This window comes from Gadus chalcogrammus, chromosome 1, assembly GCF_026213295.1.
Source record: "Gadus chalcogrammus isolate NIFS_2021 chromosome 1, NIFS_Gcha_1.0, whole genome shotgun sequence".
NCBI classification, from domain to species: domain Eukaryota; kingdom Metazoa; phylum Chordata; class Actinopteri; order Gadiformes; family Gadidae; genus Gadus; species Gadus chalcogrammus.
The window spans coordinates 19712713-19733697 of record NC_079412.1 but is presented as its reverse complement, the minus strand read 5'-3'; the positions used below and the strand labels follow the sequence as shown (position 1 = coordinate 19733697).

Genomic DNA, 20985 nt, shown 5'->3' with positions numbered 1-20985 from the left:
GCAGAATTCCTCGTGGCCTCGCGTCGTTCCACCGCCGTTCTTTTTCTACGGACGTTTCGTCGGTTTTTCTAATTTTTTTCTTGCACATATTTTTGCTTACTTTACCATGGAAGGTCAATCTGCTAATAATGAATTTAAGTAAGAATAAGGTGCCTATAAAAACTACACGCAAAATAACAAAAATAGATGTGCCCCATGATCCCCCGGCCCCGCCCCCTCAACCTCCTGGTGGCCGGCCCTTTGGTTTCTCGTAGACATCATACTGGTATAATACCAGTATGATACTGGTATGCATCCCGGTACGACGGGTGGAAATATACTCTATGTATTGTGTGATTCTTTTATTTTTTTTCTCTTTTTTTATTTTTTTCGTTTAGTGAGGAAATTCAAACAGAAAAGAGATAACAAAAAATCAAACCTAACTTAAAAAAAAAAAAAAAAAAAAAAAAAAAACAATAAATGGGAAAACGGAACAGGAGGTATTAGAGATAATTACGTTTAAGGTATAACGAAGAAGAAGAAGAAATGAGGAGAGGTGTCGACGATTTAGGGTGGCTGTTGTGCTCTCGGCCCCCCCTGCCGGGGGAGCGCACGTGCGTCCGTGCACGTGAAGCGAACGGCACGTATCAGGTCAGCTCTCTGGAGATCACTGGCTACAGTCTGACCTGCAGAGGTTCAGTGTACTTTTGTTAATGGTCTTGAATGAAAACGATTAAAGTTTTATGAATCTTATAAATCTTGTGGGTGTTTCATTTGTGTTTTTTGTTTTATGGGAAAGGCATATTCACTTTATAGTAGGTAGGCGGCGGCGCATGCATAGCAGGTGGAACATGGATATTCCTTCTCAATGGTTTACAATAAAAGTGGTTTTAAAACTTTCTTTTAATAGTTTCTGTTGTAAGGTCAGCATTTTTCATCCATTCCAAACAAATCGATTAATAAATCTGATTCAAACTTAATGGCATTTAGACAAATCGTGTTTGACAATTGTAAAAATATTGACGTTCCAAAACAAAAATACTTGATCGGTCAAGTTTACAACTTAGGAACCCACTAATCCTTCCTTCTGGGGATGGGAGGAACTGGGTGGACGCATACTGCACTGGGAGTTAAAAAATGGCACTTGATGTAATCCCTTCTGGTAATTAATGTACACACTTATTGTATGTTGTACGTCCTTGCACTTAAAAATAGCACTTAGCATTGTGTAGCATCTTATCCTAGCTATCTTTGATGTATACAGGGAATGGGTTAACCTAACGACTAAGTGCTTGGCACTTGGGTCAACAAACATCCTTATTCTACGACCATCCTTACTGTACCGACCGATATATTGTTTCTCTTCTGACAAATGTAATTATTGTAAGTCGCTTTAGATAAAAGCGTCTGTTAAATGCCCTTAATGTAAACTTCTTCCTTCTCTAAACTAGGGATGCACCGAAAATGGTCCAAAACAATGTTCGGTTTCGGCTGAAGGAGTAAAAAGGCCGAACATAATACACATAAACATATTTATTTATAAAAAAATAAAAAGTTTTACTCATTAATTTAAAGGTACATTGTTCTTAAATTCTTGCTATAATGTCTGCTATAATGTTAGAAAACGTTCAGTATTAAATAAAAAATTTCTATCAAATTTGTAATTGATTTTTTTTATAGAAAAGCAAGACAAAGTTTATAAAGGACATTTAATTGTTTGATTTATGCAATGGTGAAAAATTAATGCAAAATGAATGAAAAACATCAAAAGCCATATTCGGTTTCGGTTTCGGCCAACAGTTTCAGTATATTCGGTTTCGGCCAAGAATTTTCATTTCGGTGCATCCCTGCTCTAAACCTTGGCGCTGCCCAGGTAGATGGTGAGCTCTGAGCGGTGCACCGGGGCTGGAGGCGCTGCTGCCTTGCTCTGGGTCTCAGACCAGCGCTTCCACCACTCCCCGAGCTCCGTGGGTCCGGTCAGCCGCCTCTCCTTTATCTGCTCTGGGGGCACTGGAGCGTGAGGCTGGCTGGGCGTCTCCTTCCTGCCCGTATCTCCGCCGCCCGCCGCCTCAGACGTTTCCACTGCGAGGCTGATCTCGGTGACTCCTTTTCCCAGGGTCCCGAGGTCCTCCCCCTCCCCCACTGTCTTCTGGACGGGCGGCGTCGCCCCAGCGGTGAAGGCCAGCCGCTGCATCCTGCGCCGGTACTCCTCTAGTTCGGCCTTGCACTGCCGGGCTTTCTCCCGCAGCTCCAGGAACTGGGTCTGGATGTCCCCCTCGAAGCCCAGCTCCGCCTGCAGCTGCTGCTCCCAGAACAGCACCTCCTCCCTCTGATCCTCCTCCTCCTCCTCCTGTTCTTGGGACGACCGCCGGCTGTCCGGCCGGGCCGGTCCCTCCGTCTGCTGGCCCTCCAGCTCCTGGATCTGCCGGTCCACCGACGACAGCTGGAGGTCGAGGTCCCGCAGTCGGGAGCCCTGAGACGTGATTTGCTCTCTCAGTTTGATCTTCTCTTCTTCCGCCCTGCTCGCCCTCCCCAGGGCCCCGTCTTTGGACGTTAGGTTCTGGTCTTTGGCCCCTAGGGTCTGGTCTTTGGCCACTAGGGACTCGTCTTTGGCCCCTGGGTTCTGGTCTTTGGCCCCTAGGGTCTGGTCTTTGGCCCCTGGGTTCTGGTCTTTGGCCCCTAGGGTCTGGTCTTTGGCCCCTAGGGTCTGGTCTTTGGCCCCTAGGGTCTGGTCTTTGGCCCCTAGGGTCTGGTCTTTGGCCCCTGGGTTCTGGTCTTTGGCCCTTAGGGTCTGGTGTTTGGCCCCTAGGAATGACTTCCTGAAGCGCGGTTCATCCGGGCCGTTCTCGGCCGTGCCGCAGCACGACGCTCGGCGCTCCCTGCTCTGTCTCTTCCGCCTCCTGACGCGGCTCAGGAACCCCTCCTGGCCCGAGGCCTCCTGGGACCCGACAGAACCGGAAGCAACCGGAACGTAGCAGACGGAGCCCTCCGGAAGGTTGCCGGTACCCTCCTTCCCGGTCATCTTGTTCCCCTCCGGGTCGCTGACGCAGTAGTGGAGCCGGCCGCGGCCCAGACTCCCCAGCCACCCCCAGGCGTCCATCAGCGTCAACGATTTCCTCTTGGGCCTCTTGACTTCCTCCAGAGGCCCCTCCTCTTCCTCTTCCTGCCGCAGCCGGGACAGCACCGGCAGACTCTGGCGATGGGCGGAGCTGGCGAGCGGGCCGCCGCCCTTCCGGGTCCCGGACCGCGGGTCGGGTCTCCTCCGTCTCAGCGGGGGGCCGGGCGGGTCTCGGGGGTCCGGGGGTCTGCCGCCGGGTGCCGGGTCCCAGAAGAGCGGGGGCCTGTGGTTGAGGAGGAGGGTGAGCTGCACCTCCTTGCCGTGCTCCCCGTACTTGTGCAGGGCCTCCAGGAGCCGCTCTCCGGGGGCCACGCAGCGCTCGAAGTCCTTGAACTTCTCCTGGAGGGTGTAGCGGCCGGGGCGACCTGGAACCACAGAGGAGCTGCTCAGCCAAGGGCCGGCTCGGGATCACACACTGATCAACTACCCCTACCCCCGTAACCATAACGGTAACCAACCAACCGTAATCCCTGACACGCTTGTAACCATACCGTAACTAGCCCTTACCCCCTCGCCTTAACTTAGACTAACCCTTACCCAGAACCCTAAACAACTGACAACCCTAACTTAGCAATCACCCTATCCCACTTATACCCCTAACCCATCACACTTAGAACCTTAAACCTAACTAGCCCCTAACAAAATTAGACCGGACTAACCCTAGCCCCCTCACCCCGACCCCTGACCCCAACACCCCAGGTATACTCACTGAGGGCTTGAGCCAGAGCGATGACCACCTCCTCGCAGGTGGTGCTGTCCGTGACCCCACAGACCACCCGGGGAACCCCGTCCACATACACCTTCACCTCCATCCTGCAGCTGGGACCCCCCCACCACAGTTCACAGCAGGGGTAGTCGTCTAGACTCTGCATACCCTCCCCCCTCATCATTGTACGTCATACGTCCTTGCACTTAACAGTACCCTGCATCGTGGAGCGTCTTATCCTGCCTATCTTTGTTGTGTACGGGGAATGGGTTAACCTAGCGGCTGTTAGTGCTTGGCCCTTGGTCCTATGAACATCCTTTCTGTACCGACAGCGATATATTGTTGCTTCTCCTTCTTCTGACATATGTCCTTATTGTAAGTCGCTTTGGATAAAGGCGTCTGCTGAATGCCATGAATGTAAACATAGGGTCGGGAATCATCAGGGGGTCTCCGCAGTAAACCAAGTGGATCACAGCTGGGCCACAAACTATATTTCTATCATTGGGATTCAGCATATGCAGTACATTCTGTCTTCAAGTCAATCGTGTTTGTAAAGCCCTTAAGCACTGTTAGTCTGAGGACTTCACAGGTCTTTTGTTAACGACCCCTGACCCTCCCAAAGTCTGTCTTGTTTGATCGTTAGCATGTTTTCAGACGGGATGGAAGTGGAATACTGTTTTGATGATCAGTATGTTCTTCGATAAGTGCATTAATAATGACAATGTAAACATACATTTAGTGGGTCCCTCCAGGATCTCTGATTAAATGCTTTTATCAAAAGCCACTTTTTTAGGTGAAAGTTAATAATGAGTTGCTAGTTGTCTGGTCAAAAGGGACACTGACAGAAGACACTGGGGGTTTGAACCGTTACCCCACCAGGCTATCCTGCTGTTTGTCTGTGTCTGTCTGTCTGTAGTCCCACACAGGAAGTTGGGCAGACCGCTAAATGTCTGTCATTAACTATCACTGTGATCTGGTCAGAAGACCGTGGGGACAGTAAGGCTAAAGTTAGCCGCTCTAACTTGACCAGTGATGATAGGAACACATGCAAGAATTAAAGAATGAGCGAATAATAAGCAAAGAATTAACAATAGGCAACAGAAAAATAATCCTAATCTGAATATTACTATGTATTAATATTTTCTTTCAAAAGCTGTTTGTAATGATGAATCAGGGCCAGGCTATGAATGATAATGCTTGCTTCTTACCAGACAAGATCTGGCACTGTATAGCATTACTCAAAGCTTGATACAAATATAAAGGCCAAAATCCAGATGAAACAAGTACAAATTACCAAGTAATCACATAAATATTATAATTCACATTCATGTTGAAAAACAACAACTAATGATAATCATATGTGATTTCAGGAGTTAGGTAGCTGTTGAGACAGATCTTCTAAATTCCTAGATTAAATTAAACAAAAAAATGAAATGACTTACCGGCTGTTCTCTCAGATAGAGTTGTGCGTTGTCCGGTCGGAACACAATTAACACTAATTTACATTCCTGAAGACGTCGACTAGAAACAGTTTATGGACACACCCCTGTGTGTGTGTGTGTGTGTGTGTGTGTGTGTGTGTGTGTGTGTGTGTGTGTGTGTGTGTGTGTGTGTGTGTGTGTGTGTGTGTGTGTGTGTGTGTGTGTGTGTGTGTGTGTGTGTGTGTGTGTGTGTTGGGGGGGGGCACTTTTCTGCTCGGAAATTTTTTCATAGATGTTTTTCAGGGAAATGCAAGCTGTAGGTGTCTGTTGGTTTTATGAAGTTGCACTTGAACATTTGAATAATGTTTAATTTGTTTAATACAACACAAAATACTTTACAAATAACTTTTGTGTTGTATTATTTTCTAAGAATGAAGAAAATATCATTGATTCAATATCTGGTTGCGGCATCTAGCATGTACTCATTTAACTTTGAATTTGGGTCTCTGGTTTATTTAAGAAAATAATAAACTTCCATGAAAAATATCAGGCATGCTTTCAATCCCCTGCAGTAATGTTGGTCGTCCACAAGAGGGCGCCAAATATAAACCGCTCCCCGCCACAAAGGCAGCGAACACCTGACTGGCGGTCGGACTGCGGAGGGAATGGAAGCCCGACAGGTCTACCGCTCTCCTCATAGATCCATCAATCCAACTGGGGAATAGAGTCCTCCAGAGCTCGGAGAGATTTAAAAGTTATGGAGGCTGCAATCAACCAATAATTTGGGATCGGGGCGAGGGGGAGAGAGATTTAGATGTTATGGAGGCTGCAATCAAGCGACTCTTGAGGCTGAAGTGCCGGTGAGAGGCAGCACCTGCCGTGAGATGTAACCTGTAACCTGACAGCAAACCTCCGTCTGCCAAGGGCCGAGAAAATAAGATCCGTTATTTGAGAGAGGCGACCGCTTAACGCATCTCCGAAAGTCCAGACCCTGACCCGGTCCACACACGTAGACCACGTAACAGAGACCCTGCAGAAAGATCCTGGTCTAAACCCGGCCTGAACCCAGTCTAGACCACTGGACAAAGGGGCCCGGGAGAGACCCTGTGGCCCTCACAGAACCGTGTGGCCCTCACAGAACCATGGAACGGTGGAACACGACGAGTGGAGGAGAGGGAGGACAAGTTGAGGGGATGAAGTTCAACAACACAACTAGGCCTTCAACACAACTAGGTCACCAACACAACTACAGTCCCTCCAGAAAAACGCGATTATGAGATCGCATAATTCAACGCATAAACAGCCAAAGTCCTCATAATAATGCGGGGGCCGTATTTTTTCAAATATGCCGCACTTTCACCACATAAATTGCAGATTTCCGTGCAAAATATGCGGGGCTTGCATGATTTCATAAACTCTCATTTTCGTTGCAAAAAAGTCACATATATCTTAGCAGAAAGTTGAAAAATGTTGTATTTACTTCACACCACAGCAGCCAAGTTCCCGGAATTTCATCGCATAAATATGCCGCATATTTCATCGCATTTTTTAAGAAAAAACGTGCCGCATAATCAAGGATTTTTAGCCGGAACTAGGTTAGCTAGGTCGCCAACACAACTAGGTCAACACAACTAAATGTAGGTAAACACAATTAGTTCTATGACACTACTAGGCCTACCACACAACTAAGTTAACACAACTAGGTCCAAAACTAGGCCTACAACACAACTAGGTCAACAACACAACTAGGAAAACACAAAAAGGTCAACCACACAACTAGGTCAACAACAAAACTGCATCCACAACACAACTAGGTCTAAAATACAACTTAGGTCAACACAACTAGGTCAACAACAAAATTAGGTCTACAACACAACTAGGTCTATGACACAACTAGGCCTACAACACAACTAAGTCAACACAACAAGGTCTACAACACAACTAGGACTACAACTGGTACAACACAACTAGATCTACAACACAACTAGGTCAACACAGCTAGGCCTACAACACAACCATGTCAGTTTCCTGTCCATTTGTTCACACGTGCCTGAACTAGATGTTCTTCTGCCTGAGTCTACGGTTGTGTCACAGAACAGAACCGTACACTCGGAGCAGGTGTCCCCCAGTTGATCGCTGACATTTGGGATCCGATTCCCCTCGAATGGGCACCCCAGTCCGGGGCGCTGCTGTTGCCGTGGCAGCGGTGGCAGTTGGGGGGGCGGGGGGGGGAGTAACACACACGTAAATTAATACACAAAGATGCACCTTGGCTCCAGTTAGTTTTACATAATACAGTGAGCTGACCAGTTAGATTTACATCATGCAATGAGCCAACAGACAAACACATGGTAACTTTACATAACAGCTACTGCCTGCTCCTCATATCAGTCAGTCAAGGGGCTCCGTGTGCTCCTAAAATAGAGCCGGACGGCAGCACACGGCTGGCCCGTCCTCCGGTATCCAGGACGGGGGTCTAGTTTCACGGGAGGGGGGAGAGGGGGTCTTATACGTCCAGTTAAGTTAGACACGGAGAGCCCCCACACGGAGAGCCCCCCACACTACCGCCTCAGCGTCCACAGCAGCCGTACCTGTTGCCGTCTTGCTCTGTAGTCCCCTGGGAGTGTGATCCGGACCTCCGCCGCCATGCCGAAAGTACTCGTTCCCGGTGAGTATCGACAGGAGTCGAGTCTGCAGTCGGGACTCTGGGTGGTGGGAAAACATGATCTCACGCCGAAAAGTTTAATCGAGGAATGGTGAAGTTTCTCAAGACCTGTCGCACAACGATCAGACAATGTGAGGGGAGGTGGCAGAGATAATAATATTAAAAACATAGCCTAAATATGTCCTCACGCATTTTGTTCATTGTCACACTGTATTTATTTTTAAACCACATCGCTCCTGATTGAATGAAAATACCGTATGGGATAAATAACTGCGTTAAGAATTTGAGGAAAACATCCATTTGGATTCGCCCAAGTTTCTTAACACCATAATATAGACGCCCCGTGATTTCCATATGATTGCATGGGGTGACAGACGCTCCTATACAAGTGAAAGCAGAGGTGCATGCTCCCCGTCCACATTCCCACTGTGGGCACGGAGGATTCTCCGGATGCATTCTCCCATCACCCTTTGCAGTCTCTGCCCAACACAGAAGAACCACCACTAAGGTGGGGGAATTATAGGTCCGGAAAGTCAAACTCTCTATCCATCATTCTCTACTTTTTTATAATACGTGGGTCTGAACTTTAACTTTTTGAACTTGGTAGTTCCACCTGCTGGGTTTCATAGAAGCAGAACTTACTGGTTATTATGGAGGGAAAAAAATGGATGGACTTTTCTTATTGGTATAGGGCCAGGCTACCTTAACAGACATAGCCTACATTTATACATTTTGTAGTAGTGATACGTTTTTTTTTACTTTCTTCATTGTGAGGCATTGGGAATATTATGTATAAATCCGTTTGAAGTGTTCTTCAAACCGATACATTTCTAATACCAAAGTATCTTAGTGGGGTACTGGGGTACTAAACCGAAGTGTAACTAACCTAACGGTTCTCTGCTGGTCAGTGAAATAGTAGACGGGTCGGCCCATTAAACCCTGGTGTGGGGGGTGTGGGTGCAGGAACCCCTACAGGGACTTGGAATGCCGTGTTTCAGACTGGGTATCATCGCACACTTGCATAAAATACCTAGGCCTACAATCAAAGGTATTACAGTTAAACCAGAGACGTAATCCAACTCTTTTGATTCTATCAATTCAACCATCTATTAAAAACAATAATACTAAATGCCAGCTCGACCGATGTTGTTATTTTGTCCGGAGAAATACTTTGGAAGTGCAAGGCAGTTGGGAATCCTAACTCCAGCGTGGGGCGCATTCACCGCCTGCCGATGTCCGAAGGGTATTTTGATACGATCGCAGGGGCGCGCCGATAGACTGCTTGTCCCCATGTATCCTAGCTGTATAGTTCTCCGTTTAAGACGGATTGAATCACACAATCTGACGTTACATAAAATCATCTTTGTGCTTGACTGAAACGCTTTGAACAGGGGTGAAATAATCTCTGCATACTGCCAAAAAAGCTGCCATGGTTTGATCCAAACCACTGACTCTATATCTACACTAGACTAGTATCTTAGTAGACAACAGATCTATAGAACCATAAATGTGTTTTGAATCCATCTTCTGCTAGTACTCATCCTTGTATTTTTTCCCATCTCACAAATTGTCAAATTACAGCATTATTACCGGCCAGCGTCTACTCCTATATCTTACATCAGATATCCTCCATAAAAATTCACTTGCATGCATTCATTTCCATTTTGCAAGTTTAGTGACAGAGTTAACTATTTCTTTAACTAAACATTACATAATATTATATTTAGGTTTTCTGTTACATCTCTAATTGATCTCTCAACTATGCTAACTATGCTAACTGTAATGTTAGCTCTCTAATCCCCTTCTTTCCCTAACCTAACCATGTGTTTTCTCTCGGCCTGGGTTTTCCTCCCTTGCTGGGGATTTCATAATCAGGTGGTAAGTATTTAGAGGTACTGCAGGAACCTCAAACATACTGTAGTTGCTCGCTTTGCATTTCCTCAACTCTGAAGGCCTTCCTTCAAGTGCTCGTGCAGTTACCTTGATGTGGTTGTGTTTTGTTGGCTTACAGCGGTAAATAATGAAAGAGGCCGATAAATGAGTCGATTGCGTGGCGGCCATTGGTCAATGACTGACAAAGTTCTCCTGATTCTATCCTGGCTATTGAAGGAAGAGTCTCATGACCAATGCAGTCAAAGCTCTTACTTGTAGACCTACTCTTTCTGTGTCCTACATCACCATGGTGTAGAATAGTGTCATGTTTGTACATGCATGCAACATGCTTCTGTAGAAAATACACATACTCCCAAGCTTGGTTGTGTATGTGCAGCATGCTTTGAGTAGCATATTCCTCAATGCAAAGAAGTTGTTTGAGGCATCAGAGTTCCTTAAAGGGGACATATTATACCACCAGGTGTGAGTGTGATTAGCCTGCCCCATGTGACATCACTCGTGTCCACCTAGATCTGTGCTGGATAGATCCGTCTACCAGCCTACCCAGTGGACTGAAGTAGACGTTGCTCATCTATCCAGCACAGATCTCGGTGGACACGCCCACTAGTGATGTCATATGGGGCAGATTTTCGAAACGGCTTGTAAGGCTAATCACACTCACACCTGGTGGTATAATATGTCCCCTTTAAAGGACCCCTATTGATTACCAGTGGGGAGTCTTGATTGGCCAGAACATCTCCCCTCTAATGACATCACAAGTGGGAGGCTCCGCCCAGATGTGTGATGGCTAGATCCGCCTACTAGTAGGGGGCAGTCCAATGAGGCTGGAGGGCGGGGCTACGTTTTGAAATGGCTTGTGATGGACAATGAACACCAACAGTGGTGATCATTGGTGGAAAATGCACGTTGTGTCACACCGTTTTTGTTCTCTGTTTCCTTGAGGGAGAAACGTCCCATTCGGCTATTTTCTTATACTGCTTCATACATGAGTCGTCAAAAGGATTGTGCAAAAGGACCTTCTGCCTTTCCGCAATTCAGGCGTTTGCCATTTGCATTTGGTCCAAATAGACAACAGTCTGCAACACGGAATTTGTGTTGCAGACACAAATTCCTACAATTCATTGTAGGAAGCAGTACCGGCATGTATTATTAAAGGGGACACATTATATCAGCAGGTGTGAGTGTGATTAGCCGTTACAAGCCGTTTGAATTGGCTTGTAACGGCCAATCACGCTCACACCTGGTGGTATAATATGTCACCTTTTAATAGCTGAGAGCGACGTTTGTCCTTTAAACATGTCAGACGGCCATTAGCGCAGGTAACATCGCTAGAAATAAGACGCTAATGGCCGCTAATGGCTTTAGCGAGCTCGCTAGCTAGCTGGGGAAGCTATGATTTTGTGTAAAGCGCTCACGTGGCGCGCGTCTCTCCCCTCAGAGACCGACGACAAGATGCGGGCCTTCGCAGAACAGGTCTTCGCCTCGGACGCCAGGGACGAGAACGTGAGGGACGAGATCTCCATGTTCGACATCGCCGACGACTGTCCCATCCTGCACCAGGAGCAGGCGATGCACCTGGACCGGGACGAGGACGAGGAGAAGCGGTGGGTGGCACAAGAAGCCAGTTTGAGGCTGTTTTGTTTTTTTCAGGGGGGGGGGCCTTTGTTGTTGTTTTACTTTTTGCTCGTCGGATTTAATTCTTTCTTTGAAATTGGCTTTATTCGAACTGTGTTTGTGTGTGTCTATGTACATGTGTGTGTTTGTCTATGCACATGTGTGTGTGTATTTGTGTGTGTGTCTATGTACATGTGTGTGTGCGTGTGTGGATGTCTATGCACATGTGTGTGTGTTTGTGTGTGTGTGTCAATGTGTCTGTGAGTGTGTGTGTCCATCCATATGTGTGTGTGTCTATTTACGTGAGTTTGTGTGCACTTGTGTGTGTGTGTGTGTCTGTCTGTGTGTCTATGTACATATGTGTGTGTGTGTGTGTGTGTGTGTCTATGCACATGTGTGTGTGTGTGCGTGTGTGTGCGTGTGTGTGCAGTAAGAAGAGGCGCCAGCGGTGCCGCACCATGGGGGTCCCGATGGCCTGCTCCACCCTCTCCTCCGTGGCCCCGGTGGTGGATGTGGAGGTGGAGACCCCCACCTACCTGGAGGTGCCCGACTTCCAGAGGGTGGCCATCATCGGGGACTACGCCTCCGGGGTACGCTGCCTCCACCGGTTGTTGTTGTGTTGTTTGTTGTGGTTTGTTGTTGTCATTGTTTGTTTGGGTTTGTTGTCGTTTATTGTGTTTGATGTTGTGTTGTGTTTGTTGTTATTTGTTATCATTGTTTGTTTGTTTTTTTGTTGTGTTTTGTTTGTCGGCGTTTGTTATCATTGTTTGTTGGGATTTGTTGTTGTATTTTCGTTGTTTTGTTGCTGTTTGTTGTTATTTGTTATTGTTTGTTGTCTATTATGGTTTGTTGTTGTTTATTCAAAAACCATCAACCAGGGAAGAGGTGTGTGACATCGGACATTAATGCACAAGTTGAGCTAAGGTAGGGTAAGCTGTGATTCATCAATCCCAGACAGGGAGTCAGTGAATCGATGGCCACATTGTGGTGTTAGCTTGATATACGTTCTCTGATAAATCACTCAATCGATAAAGCACATTTTAGAACACTGCGACACAAAGTGCATATCAAGGGAAACCAGAACCGGACATTTAAAATAAAGAACAAAAAATAAATAAATAGTTTAACTTCAATTGAAAACAAAAAGTACACGCTCCTTGTTTAAATAAAGCAAAAATAACATGGTATGGATGAAGACATGCCTGCCTCACATGTGTGTGATTCTATGTATCCTGAAGCCTGGTCCACAAGCTAAGACCTGGTCCTGGGGCCTACTGAAGCCCGGTCCAGAGGCTAAGACCTGGTCCTGGGGCCTACTGAAGCCCGGTCCAGAGGCTAAGACCTGGTCCTGGGGCCTACTGAAGCCCGGTCCACAGGCTAAGACCTGGTCCTGGGGCCTACTGAAGCCCGGTCCACAGGCTAAGACTTGGTCCTGGGACGGGGTGCCAAGCTGCCCCCCCCCCCCCCCCCCGGGTGTTGTCCCCCCAACAGGAATAGAGAGCAATAAACTCCCTGGGCTTACTGCGGGTTCGAATCATAGCAGGTGGGGTTTTGGGTTTCACCGAGGCGTGGTTGATATTTACAGAGCGCCCTGTGCTCTGTACACACAAAGTCCCGAGTATCCGGGACCCCCCCCCCACAACGCAGACACGTCGTTCAAACGAAGCTCCCGTCCACGATTAACGTGAATAACTGCGCAGAGTTTCACCTGTGGAGACGAGACAGCATGGAGAGCCCAGGAGCAGAGGAGAAGGTGTAGGAGAATAGCATTTGACTAATTAATGACTTAATTAATTTACAAATGTTGTACTAATTTATGAATAGACTCAACTGAACGGAGCAGGACCAAAGCTGCCCATTCATTACAATGATATTCATTATCAGTCACGGAAGGGGTTTGAAAATGAATCACAATAGCATGAAAAGTCATGATTCAGTTTTTTCTAATGGTCGTCGACCTTTGACCCCCCCCCCCCCCCCCAAAACGTGCTTCCTGCTCCATCAGGTGACCATGGACGACTTCGAGCTGTCCTGCAAGGGCCTGTACCGCGCCATGAACATCAGGGAGAAGTACATGAGGCTGGCCTTCCAGCGATTCCCCAACATCACCTCCCAGTACCTGAGGGAGATGGAGGGCGAGCCCTTCCGTGCTGAGGACCAGGTCCAGCCCGGTAGGTCTCCGCAGCCCGGGACCCAGGTGGGCGGGGGGGGGGGGGGGGGGGCGCAAATAAAGCCCTGTTTGGGGTTTATTTGCGAGGGTGTCCCGGAGGCGGTGTACGGCCTCTGTCACACCAAATTTGTACCAGGTGCCAAATTTGTACCGGGTACGTCATCCTCACGTAATCCATTCCAAACCTGCCTGGCAACAGACGATCGCGTCGAATGACGTAGGAAGGTTCAAGAACATTCGCAAACTCGTTCATTGAGCGCGACAAGACAGATAACACTTCTTTTACAAATTCGATTAAACAATTAAATGCACTACAAATATAAAGTAAAAACAAGTGTTATCTAGCGATCCGTTATCTGTGTAATGTTATTTCGTCTTTGGCAACATGAGCACGAATGTTTTTCGAAACCTGCTTTATACACTCAGTTTACTAGCTAAATTCGATTAAACAAATACGTACAATACAAATATAAAGTAAAAACAAGTGTTATCTAGCGATCCGTTATCTGTATTATGTTATTTCGTCTTTGGCAACATGAGCACGCATGTTTTCTGAAACCTGCCCGGCAACGGACAACCCTTTACGTAATCTGTTGTTCGTTGCCTGGCAACGGACAACAGATTACGTACCCGGTACAAATTTGGCAGCCGGTACAAATTTGGTGTGACACCTCTACGCCACACCTCTTCGTCTGTCGGGGTCACCTCACCTCGTCCATGACAATCACGGTGACGTCGTCCCCTGTCCCCCCGCAGTCTTCACCTCCCCTCCCAAGAAGGGCGAGGACCCCTTCGACGTGAACGCTCTGCCCAAGAACCTGGGCTACGTGGCGCGCATGAAGGACGGCGTGATCTACGTGTACGACGACCAGGCGGCGGCCGACAAGGGCCAGCCGCGCGCCCTGCCCTGCGCCGACTACGACACCTTCATCGACGACATGAACTTCCTCATCGCCCTGATCGCCCAAGGCCCCACGTAAGACGGCCCGCAGGGGGGAGAGTGTGGGGTATAGTCTGGGACATGTTTGTTGTTGTTTTTTTGTGTTTTGTTTGTTTTGTTTTGATACGTTAGGTGAAAACTGTCATTTCTGGTTTGTAGAAAGACCTACACTCACCGTCGGCTGAAGTTCCTCATGTCCAAGTTCAACGTCCACGAGATGCTGAACGAGATGGAGGAGCTGAAGGAGCTGAAGAACAACCCGCACAGGGACTTCTACAACTGTAGGAAGGTAACAGAGTCGCGCTGTAACAACAGAACGTACATGTAACGCTGTTACCGCGGAACCAACATGTAACTCTGTTACAGCAGAACCAACATGTAACTCTTTTATAGCAGAACGTACATGTTACAACAGAACGTACATGTTACAACAGAACGTACATGTTCCAACAGAATGTCACGCTGTTGCAGCAGAACGTTCTCGGGAGGTAGCTCCAGTGTATAAAACCCGTCCAGGCCTCTGACTCTCTGTGTCCCCCCCCCCCTGGTCGGCAGGTGGACACCCACATCCACGCGGCGGCCTGCATGAACCAGAAGCACCTGCTGCGCTTCATCAAGCACTCGTACCGCGTGGACGCCGAGCGCGTGGTGCGGCAGGTGGACGGGAAGGACGTGACCCTGAAGGAGCTCTTCCAGGGGCTGAACCTGCACCCCTACGACCTCACCGTGGACTCCCTGGACGTCCACGCCGTACGTCCGCCCCCCAAACTACAACATGTTCCCGTACCCTTTTCTCCCAACCGATACCGGTTCGGATTCCTGAACTTGAGTATCGATACCGATACCGAGTATCGATACCGATCCCGAGTATCGATACCGATCCCGAGTATCGATACCGATACCGAGTATCGATACCGATCCCGAGTATCGATACCGATACCGCGTCCACCATTGTAACTATTAACATCGCTGGTTATTATTGAAGGGTTCTCATATGAGGACGGCATTGTACAGTCGGTTCACTTACTGTCGACAAATTGTGTTTTGGAACAAGATCACTTCAATTTCAAACTCTGTGATTGTGATGAAACATTCGTATTCTTGTAGTCACGCGCCCGTGCCTCCATGTTCCGTCGCTCTCTCCTGAAGGGAAGACAAACGTTCCAGCGCTTCGACAAGTTCAACGCCAAGTACAACCCGGTGGGCGCCAGCGAGCTGCGCGACCTGTACATGAAGACGGAGAACCACCTGGACGGGGAGTACTTCGCCACCATCATCAAGGTGAGAGACTCCAGGCTCCTGTGTATCATATCATAGATTTAACAATCATTCACCGAAGGGGAAGTGAATAGTGGGGAATGGCCCCCTCGACCTTCGACGTCCGGGGCTATCCCCCACTATTCACGGAGCCTGAGGTGAATAATAGTCTTATTATATGCTACACGTCAACACTGCAAAAATAAACAAGATAATACTTTTTTGCCGGGATTTGTTTATTTGAAAGGGATTTGAAAGCCAGACTTTGAAGCCCTATTCGTACCATGTCCGTGGGGGGGCTGCTGCCTGCATGCCCCCTGAACCCCGCAGTGCCTCGGGGCTGTGTGAGCCCAGTGCCTGACCCCCCCCCCCCCCGCCTGTCTCCAGGAAGTAGCCAGCGACCTGGAGGATGCTAAGTACCAGTACGCAGAGCCCCGCCTCTCCATCTACGGCTGCAACCCCAGCGAGTGGACCAAGCTGTCGGGCTGGTTCGTCAGACACAAGGTCTTCTCGCCCCAGTTCAAGTGGATGATCCAAGTGCCCCGGATCTAGTAAGTTCACCCCCGTCGCCCCCGTTCGCCTCTCAGACGACTCCCTGCGCAGCTTAGCTCTACAGATATCATTTTGGAGGAAAAAGGAGTAGCAGAGAATTAGAGAATTATTAGAAGTCATTTGTATTTTGGAACTTTGAATAGTCGGAAAGACGGACGGACGGACAGACGGACGGACGGACAGACGTCCGACGGACGGACGTACAGACGGACAGAGACAGACAGAGACTGAAACAAACAGACAGAGAGACAAATAGAGAGACAGAGACTGACAGACAGACAGACAGACAGACAGAGACGGACGGACGGACAGACGGACAGACTGAAACAAACAGACAGAGATGCAGATAGAGAGACAGAGACAGACAGACTGATTGACTGACAGAGGCAGACAGACAGACAGACAGACAGACAGACAGACAGACAGACAGACAGACAGACAGACAGACAGACAGAATGATGTTTATTTATCCCGTGAAGAGAATGTAAACTATGCTTGTGGCAGTGGTTCTTCGAAGTGTTTCAAAGCTATCGTATATTACACACAGTGTTAGCTTGGTTTTGCCTGAGACGTGCTACGCCATTGTGTAGCCCTTCTGAGTGTCTTCCTCCGCTTCTCTCCTCCAGCGACGTCTTCAAGGCCCGGAACTTTGTTCCCCACTTCGGTAAGATGCTGGAGAACATCTTCCTGCCTGTGTTCCAGGCCACCATCGACCCCCACTCCAACCCCGACCTCAGCCTCTTCCTCCAGCACGTGAGCACCATTCTGTTTGACCCCTGGGAACCATTAGCTGACCGCTCCTATCCAATACCAAAGCCTTCTGAGGAGGCTGTGAGCCAAAGCAACCCTTAAGGTTATTTTAGTCAGAATCCGTGACATTACAGCTCCACGGTGGAACCTTTCACTCTCTCTCTCACTATGATCTCATTGAAGAACGAGTCGCTAATTTCTCTTTGCGTCAATGTCGCCGTCGTGCCACTAGAGGCCGCTAGTGTTCAAAGTAAGAGAGCGTACATAAATAATAAATAATAATGTGTGTTCTATTCGGCAGTGTAAACATGAACATCAAAAGGTCGCAAATAGTCACAATTTAGTGAGAAACGTGGGCCTCTGCTTCATGCAACCGCTGGCTAATTTCTCCCCACATAATAAGCACCAGGGGAGGATCAGAGCAGGTAGAGGGGAACCCCAATCAAATATATTCCTCCTGAAACTGACCACATTTTAGTTTTTCTGGATGCACTGCTACGTGTTTTCAGATCATCTTTTCAACCATTCGTTAATTTTCGCGATTTTCTATTGCCTACCTTCAAGATTTGAAACTTGCTCAGGGTGAAAAGTTCACTTTTTTAATATATATATATTTTTTAAATTTCTGAGTAACCCCCTGCAGTACTCCAAAATACCCCTAGAGGTACGCATACCTCCATTTGAGAACCGCTGCTCTACAGCATCCTTGGGGGCATCCAATACCTGGGGCTTGAACCCAGAACCCCCGGTCACGGAGTGTGTGTACCACCCTGGTCCGTGTGTCTCGGTCTCCTAGGTGACGGGCTTCGACAGCGTGGACGATGAGTCCAAGCACAGCGGCCACATGTTCTGCACCAAGAGCCCCAAGCCCGAGGAGTGGGACATTGCCAAGAACCCGTCCTACACCTACTACATCTACTACATGTACGCCAACATCGCCATGCTCAACCAGCTGCGCCGGTGAGTCCCCCCCCCGTCGCCCCCCCCCCCCTCCCCCCCGTCGCCGTATTCAACAGGTTAACTGGTCCATTGTACTGGGACTGTACAGTACTGTATACCAGTAGCCCTGCTCTGACGTGTGTGTGTGTGTGTGTGTTCCTGTGTGTGTGTGTGCCTGCTTGTGTGTGCGTGCGTGTATGTGTATGTGTTTGTGTGTGTGTGTGTGTGCGTGTGTGTGTACGTGTGCGTGCGTGTATTTGTGTGTGTGTGTGCGTGTGTGTGCATTTGCGTCTGCGCGCGCGTGCGTGTGTGTGTGTGTGTGTGTGTGTGTGTGCGTGCGTGCGTTTGTGTGCGTGTGCGTATGTCTGTGTGTGTGTGTGTGTGTGTGTGCATGTGTATGTGTGTGTGTTGCAGTGAGCGGGGGATGAACACGTTCCTGTTCCGCCCTCACTGCGGAGAGGCGGGAGCTGTCACTCATCTCCTGGCCGCCTTCATGACCGCCGACAACATCGCCCACGGCCTGAACCTCAAGAAGGTGCCCCCCCCCCCCCCCCCCCCTAGAACCCCAAGAAGGTCCCCCCCCCCCTAGAACCTCAAGAAGGTGCCCCCCCGCCCTAGAACCCCAAGAAGGTGCCCCCCTGCCCTAGAACCTCAAGAAGGTCCCCCCCCCCCCCCTAGAACCTCAACCTCAAGAAGGTGCCCCCCCGCCCTAGAACCTCAAGAAGGTGCGTTTAACAGACGCTCTAATCCAAAGCGGAAGTAAGAGAGACGACAATATATCGCTGTGGGTACAGTAAGGATGTTCATAACCCCGCTCCTACAGAGTCCTATCCTTAACCTGACCCCTGACCTTTAACCCTGCTCTTACAGAGTTCTAACCCCTGACCTCTAACCCTGCTCCTAGAGCCCTATCCTAAACCTGACCCCTGCCCTTCGACCCTGTTCAAACAGAGTCCTGACCCCTGACCTTTCACCCTGCCCCTGCAGCGTCCTATCCTAAACCTGACCCCTGCCCTTTGCCCCTGCAGAGCCCCGTGCTGCAGTACCTGTACTTCCTGGGCCAGATCCCCGTGGCCATGTCCCCCCTCAGCAACAACAGCTGTTCCTGGAGTACGCCAAGAACCCCCTGCTGGAGTTCCACAAGAAGGGCCTGGTGGTGTCCCTTCCACCGACGATCCCCATGCGTTGCCACTAACAACCAAGGTCAGAGGTCGACGCCGGGGGTCACGAGCACACACACACACACACACACAGCACACGGTGGACGTGTGTTGAGCAGCTAGTGCGTGAGGCCTGGGGCCGACGCTGTTTACGCGGGGCCGGGCTGGGCGCCTACCCCCCAAGGGAACGGAGATACCGACGCATGCGTTCACCGGGAGCTGCGCACTGAGGGCAGACGGGTGGGTTAAAGGGGACCTATCACACCAACCGGGTGTGGGCGTGATTAGCCGGCAAGATCCGGTTTTGAATCTGCGCTCTCGACGTCACAAGTGGGCGTGTGTCTACCTAGATGTGCGCTGGATAATCAGTCTCCCAGGCCTACCCAGTGGGCCGTAGCCAAACGTTGCTCATCTATCCGTCACAGTCTAGGTGGACACGCCCACTTCGATGTCACAGGAGGCATATTTCGGCCGCTGTAATGGCTAATCACAATCCCACCGGGTGGCATAATATGTCACCTTTAAAACAATGAGTGGGAATGAGTGTAAACAATGTACAGGGGGGGGGGGGGTCGCAGCTTGGCTTTTCAGGGCTAAGAAGGGGGTCACGTTCCAGTCGAACCGCTCAGAGCCACTTGAGCGGGTAGAGGCTGTGTGTGTGTGTGTGTGTGTGTGTGTGTGTGTGTGTGGGTGTGTGTGTGTGTGTAGTGTGTGTGTGTGTTGTTGTGTGTGTGTGTGTGTGTGTGTGTGTGGTGTGTGTTTGGTCTGACCTCTGACCTCTGGGTGACCCTGCAGGAGCCCCTGATGGAGGAGTACGCCATCGCCGCACAGGTCTTCAAACTGAGCACGTGCGACATGTGTGAGATCTCCCGGAGCAGCGTGCTGCAGAGCGCCCTGTCGGCCGAGGTGATCGCCGTGACAACCGCACCTCAAACACACCCCGTGTCCCGGCTCACCTCCTAGGGACACACTGTGTAGTAAAGCCATATAGTAATAATAATAATATAGATAACAAGAGATTAGTCAAGAATAAACAAGAGAATAAATATCTTTATTTAACAAATCATCGTAGAATTATTCAAATAAAGAAATACATGTATTATTTATATAATCATATAAATTAATAAATAAACTCATATTGTGTTATCATATATATATATATAAAGTATTTCCAAAGATCCTATGGTATCTATAAGATCAGGTTTCCCTATGAACACATCTTATGCCGTTGTTATACTCTGACGGAGCCGTTGTATTGACTGTTTCCTCCCGTTCTCCGGCTGCAGGAGAAGACCCACTTCCTGGGGGAGCACTACCTGAAGGAAGGCCCCGAGGGCAACGACATCCGCAAGACCAACGTGGCTCAGATCCGCATGGCGTACCGCTATGAGACGCTCTGCTACGAGCTCAACCTCATCAAGGAGGGCGTCAAGGCCGAGTGAACACAGCCCTGTTAAAGCAGTGCCGCTCCTCCTCCTCCTCCTCGGAGGAGGCTGGTTGGAGTTTGTTTGGTTTGTTCTGGAGTTCGATTATAATTTAAACCAACCAAAGCATGCAATAGGATATGGAAGAACAATGTGAAAAAGGTAACAATAAAAATAATAAACCAAAGAATCGATGTTATTTTTATTTTATTTTGCCGCACTCCCAATATTAGAGTTTCCCCATCATATGCTATCGTTATTCTAATCGATAATGCCTTTTAATAAAATAACAACTTTGCAATACGATGGCTTATTATAACACAAGCAGCGGCGTGGGAATGATGACTCGTACTTGAGGTTTGCGGTTCTCTGTTCTTGCACAACCTGTCAGTCAGGA

General features: G+C 48.8%; 2 protein-coding genes across 2 annotated transcripts; one reads left to right on the top strand and one right to left on the bottom strand.

Moving 5' to 3' along the window:
• Positions 1-748: 748 nt before the first annotated feature.
• Positions 749-5459, bottom strand: rassf11 (Ras association domain family member 11). Its single transcript, XM_056594652.1, has 3 exons — positions 5246-5459; positions 3807-3916; positions 749-3462 (listed from the first exon to the last, which is right to left on the bottom strand). The coding sequence occupies exons 2-3, from the start codon at positions 3907-3909 to the stop codon at positions 1832-1834; spliced, it is 1734 nt and encodes a 577-aa protein (XP_056450627.1). The 5' UTR covers positions 3910-3916; positions 5246-5459; the 3' UTR covers positions 749-1831.
• A 2168-nt stretch (positions 5460-7627) lies between these two features.
• Positions 7628-20808, top strand: ampd1 (adenosine monophosphate deaminase 1 (isoform M)). Its single transcript, XM_056594820.1, is given in 16 exon segments — positions 7628-7892; positions 11221-11386; positions 11827-11986; positions 13402-13567; positions 14323-14542; positions 14666-14795; positions 15062-15256; positions 15656-15787; positions 16151-16314; positions 16942-17068; positions 17862-18025; positions 18419-18539; positions 19033-19099; positions 19102-19198; positions 19953-20070; positions 20451-20808. Coding segments are annotated over 16 exon segments (2205 nt in total). The 5' UTR covers positions 7628-7870; the 3' UTR covers positions 20607-20808.
• Positions 20809-20985: the final 177 nt, after the last annotated feature.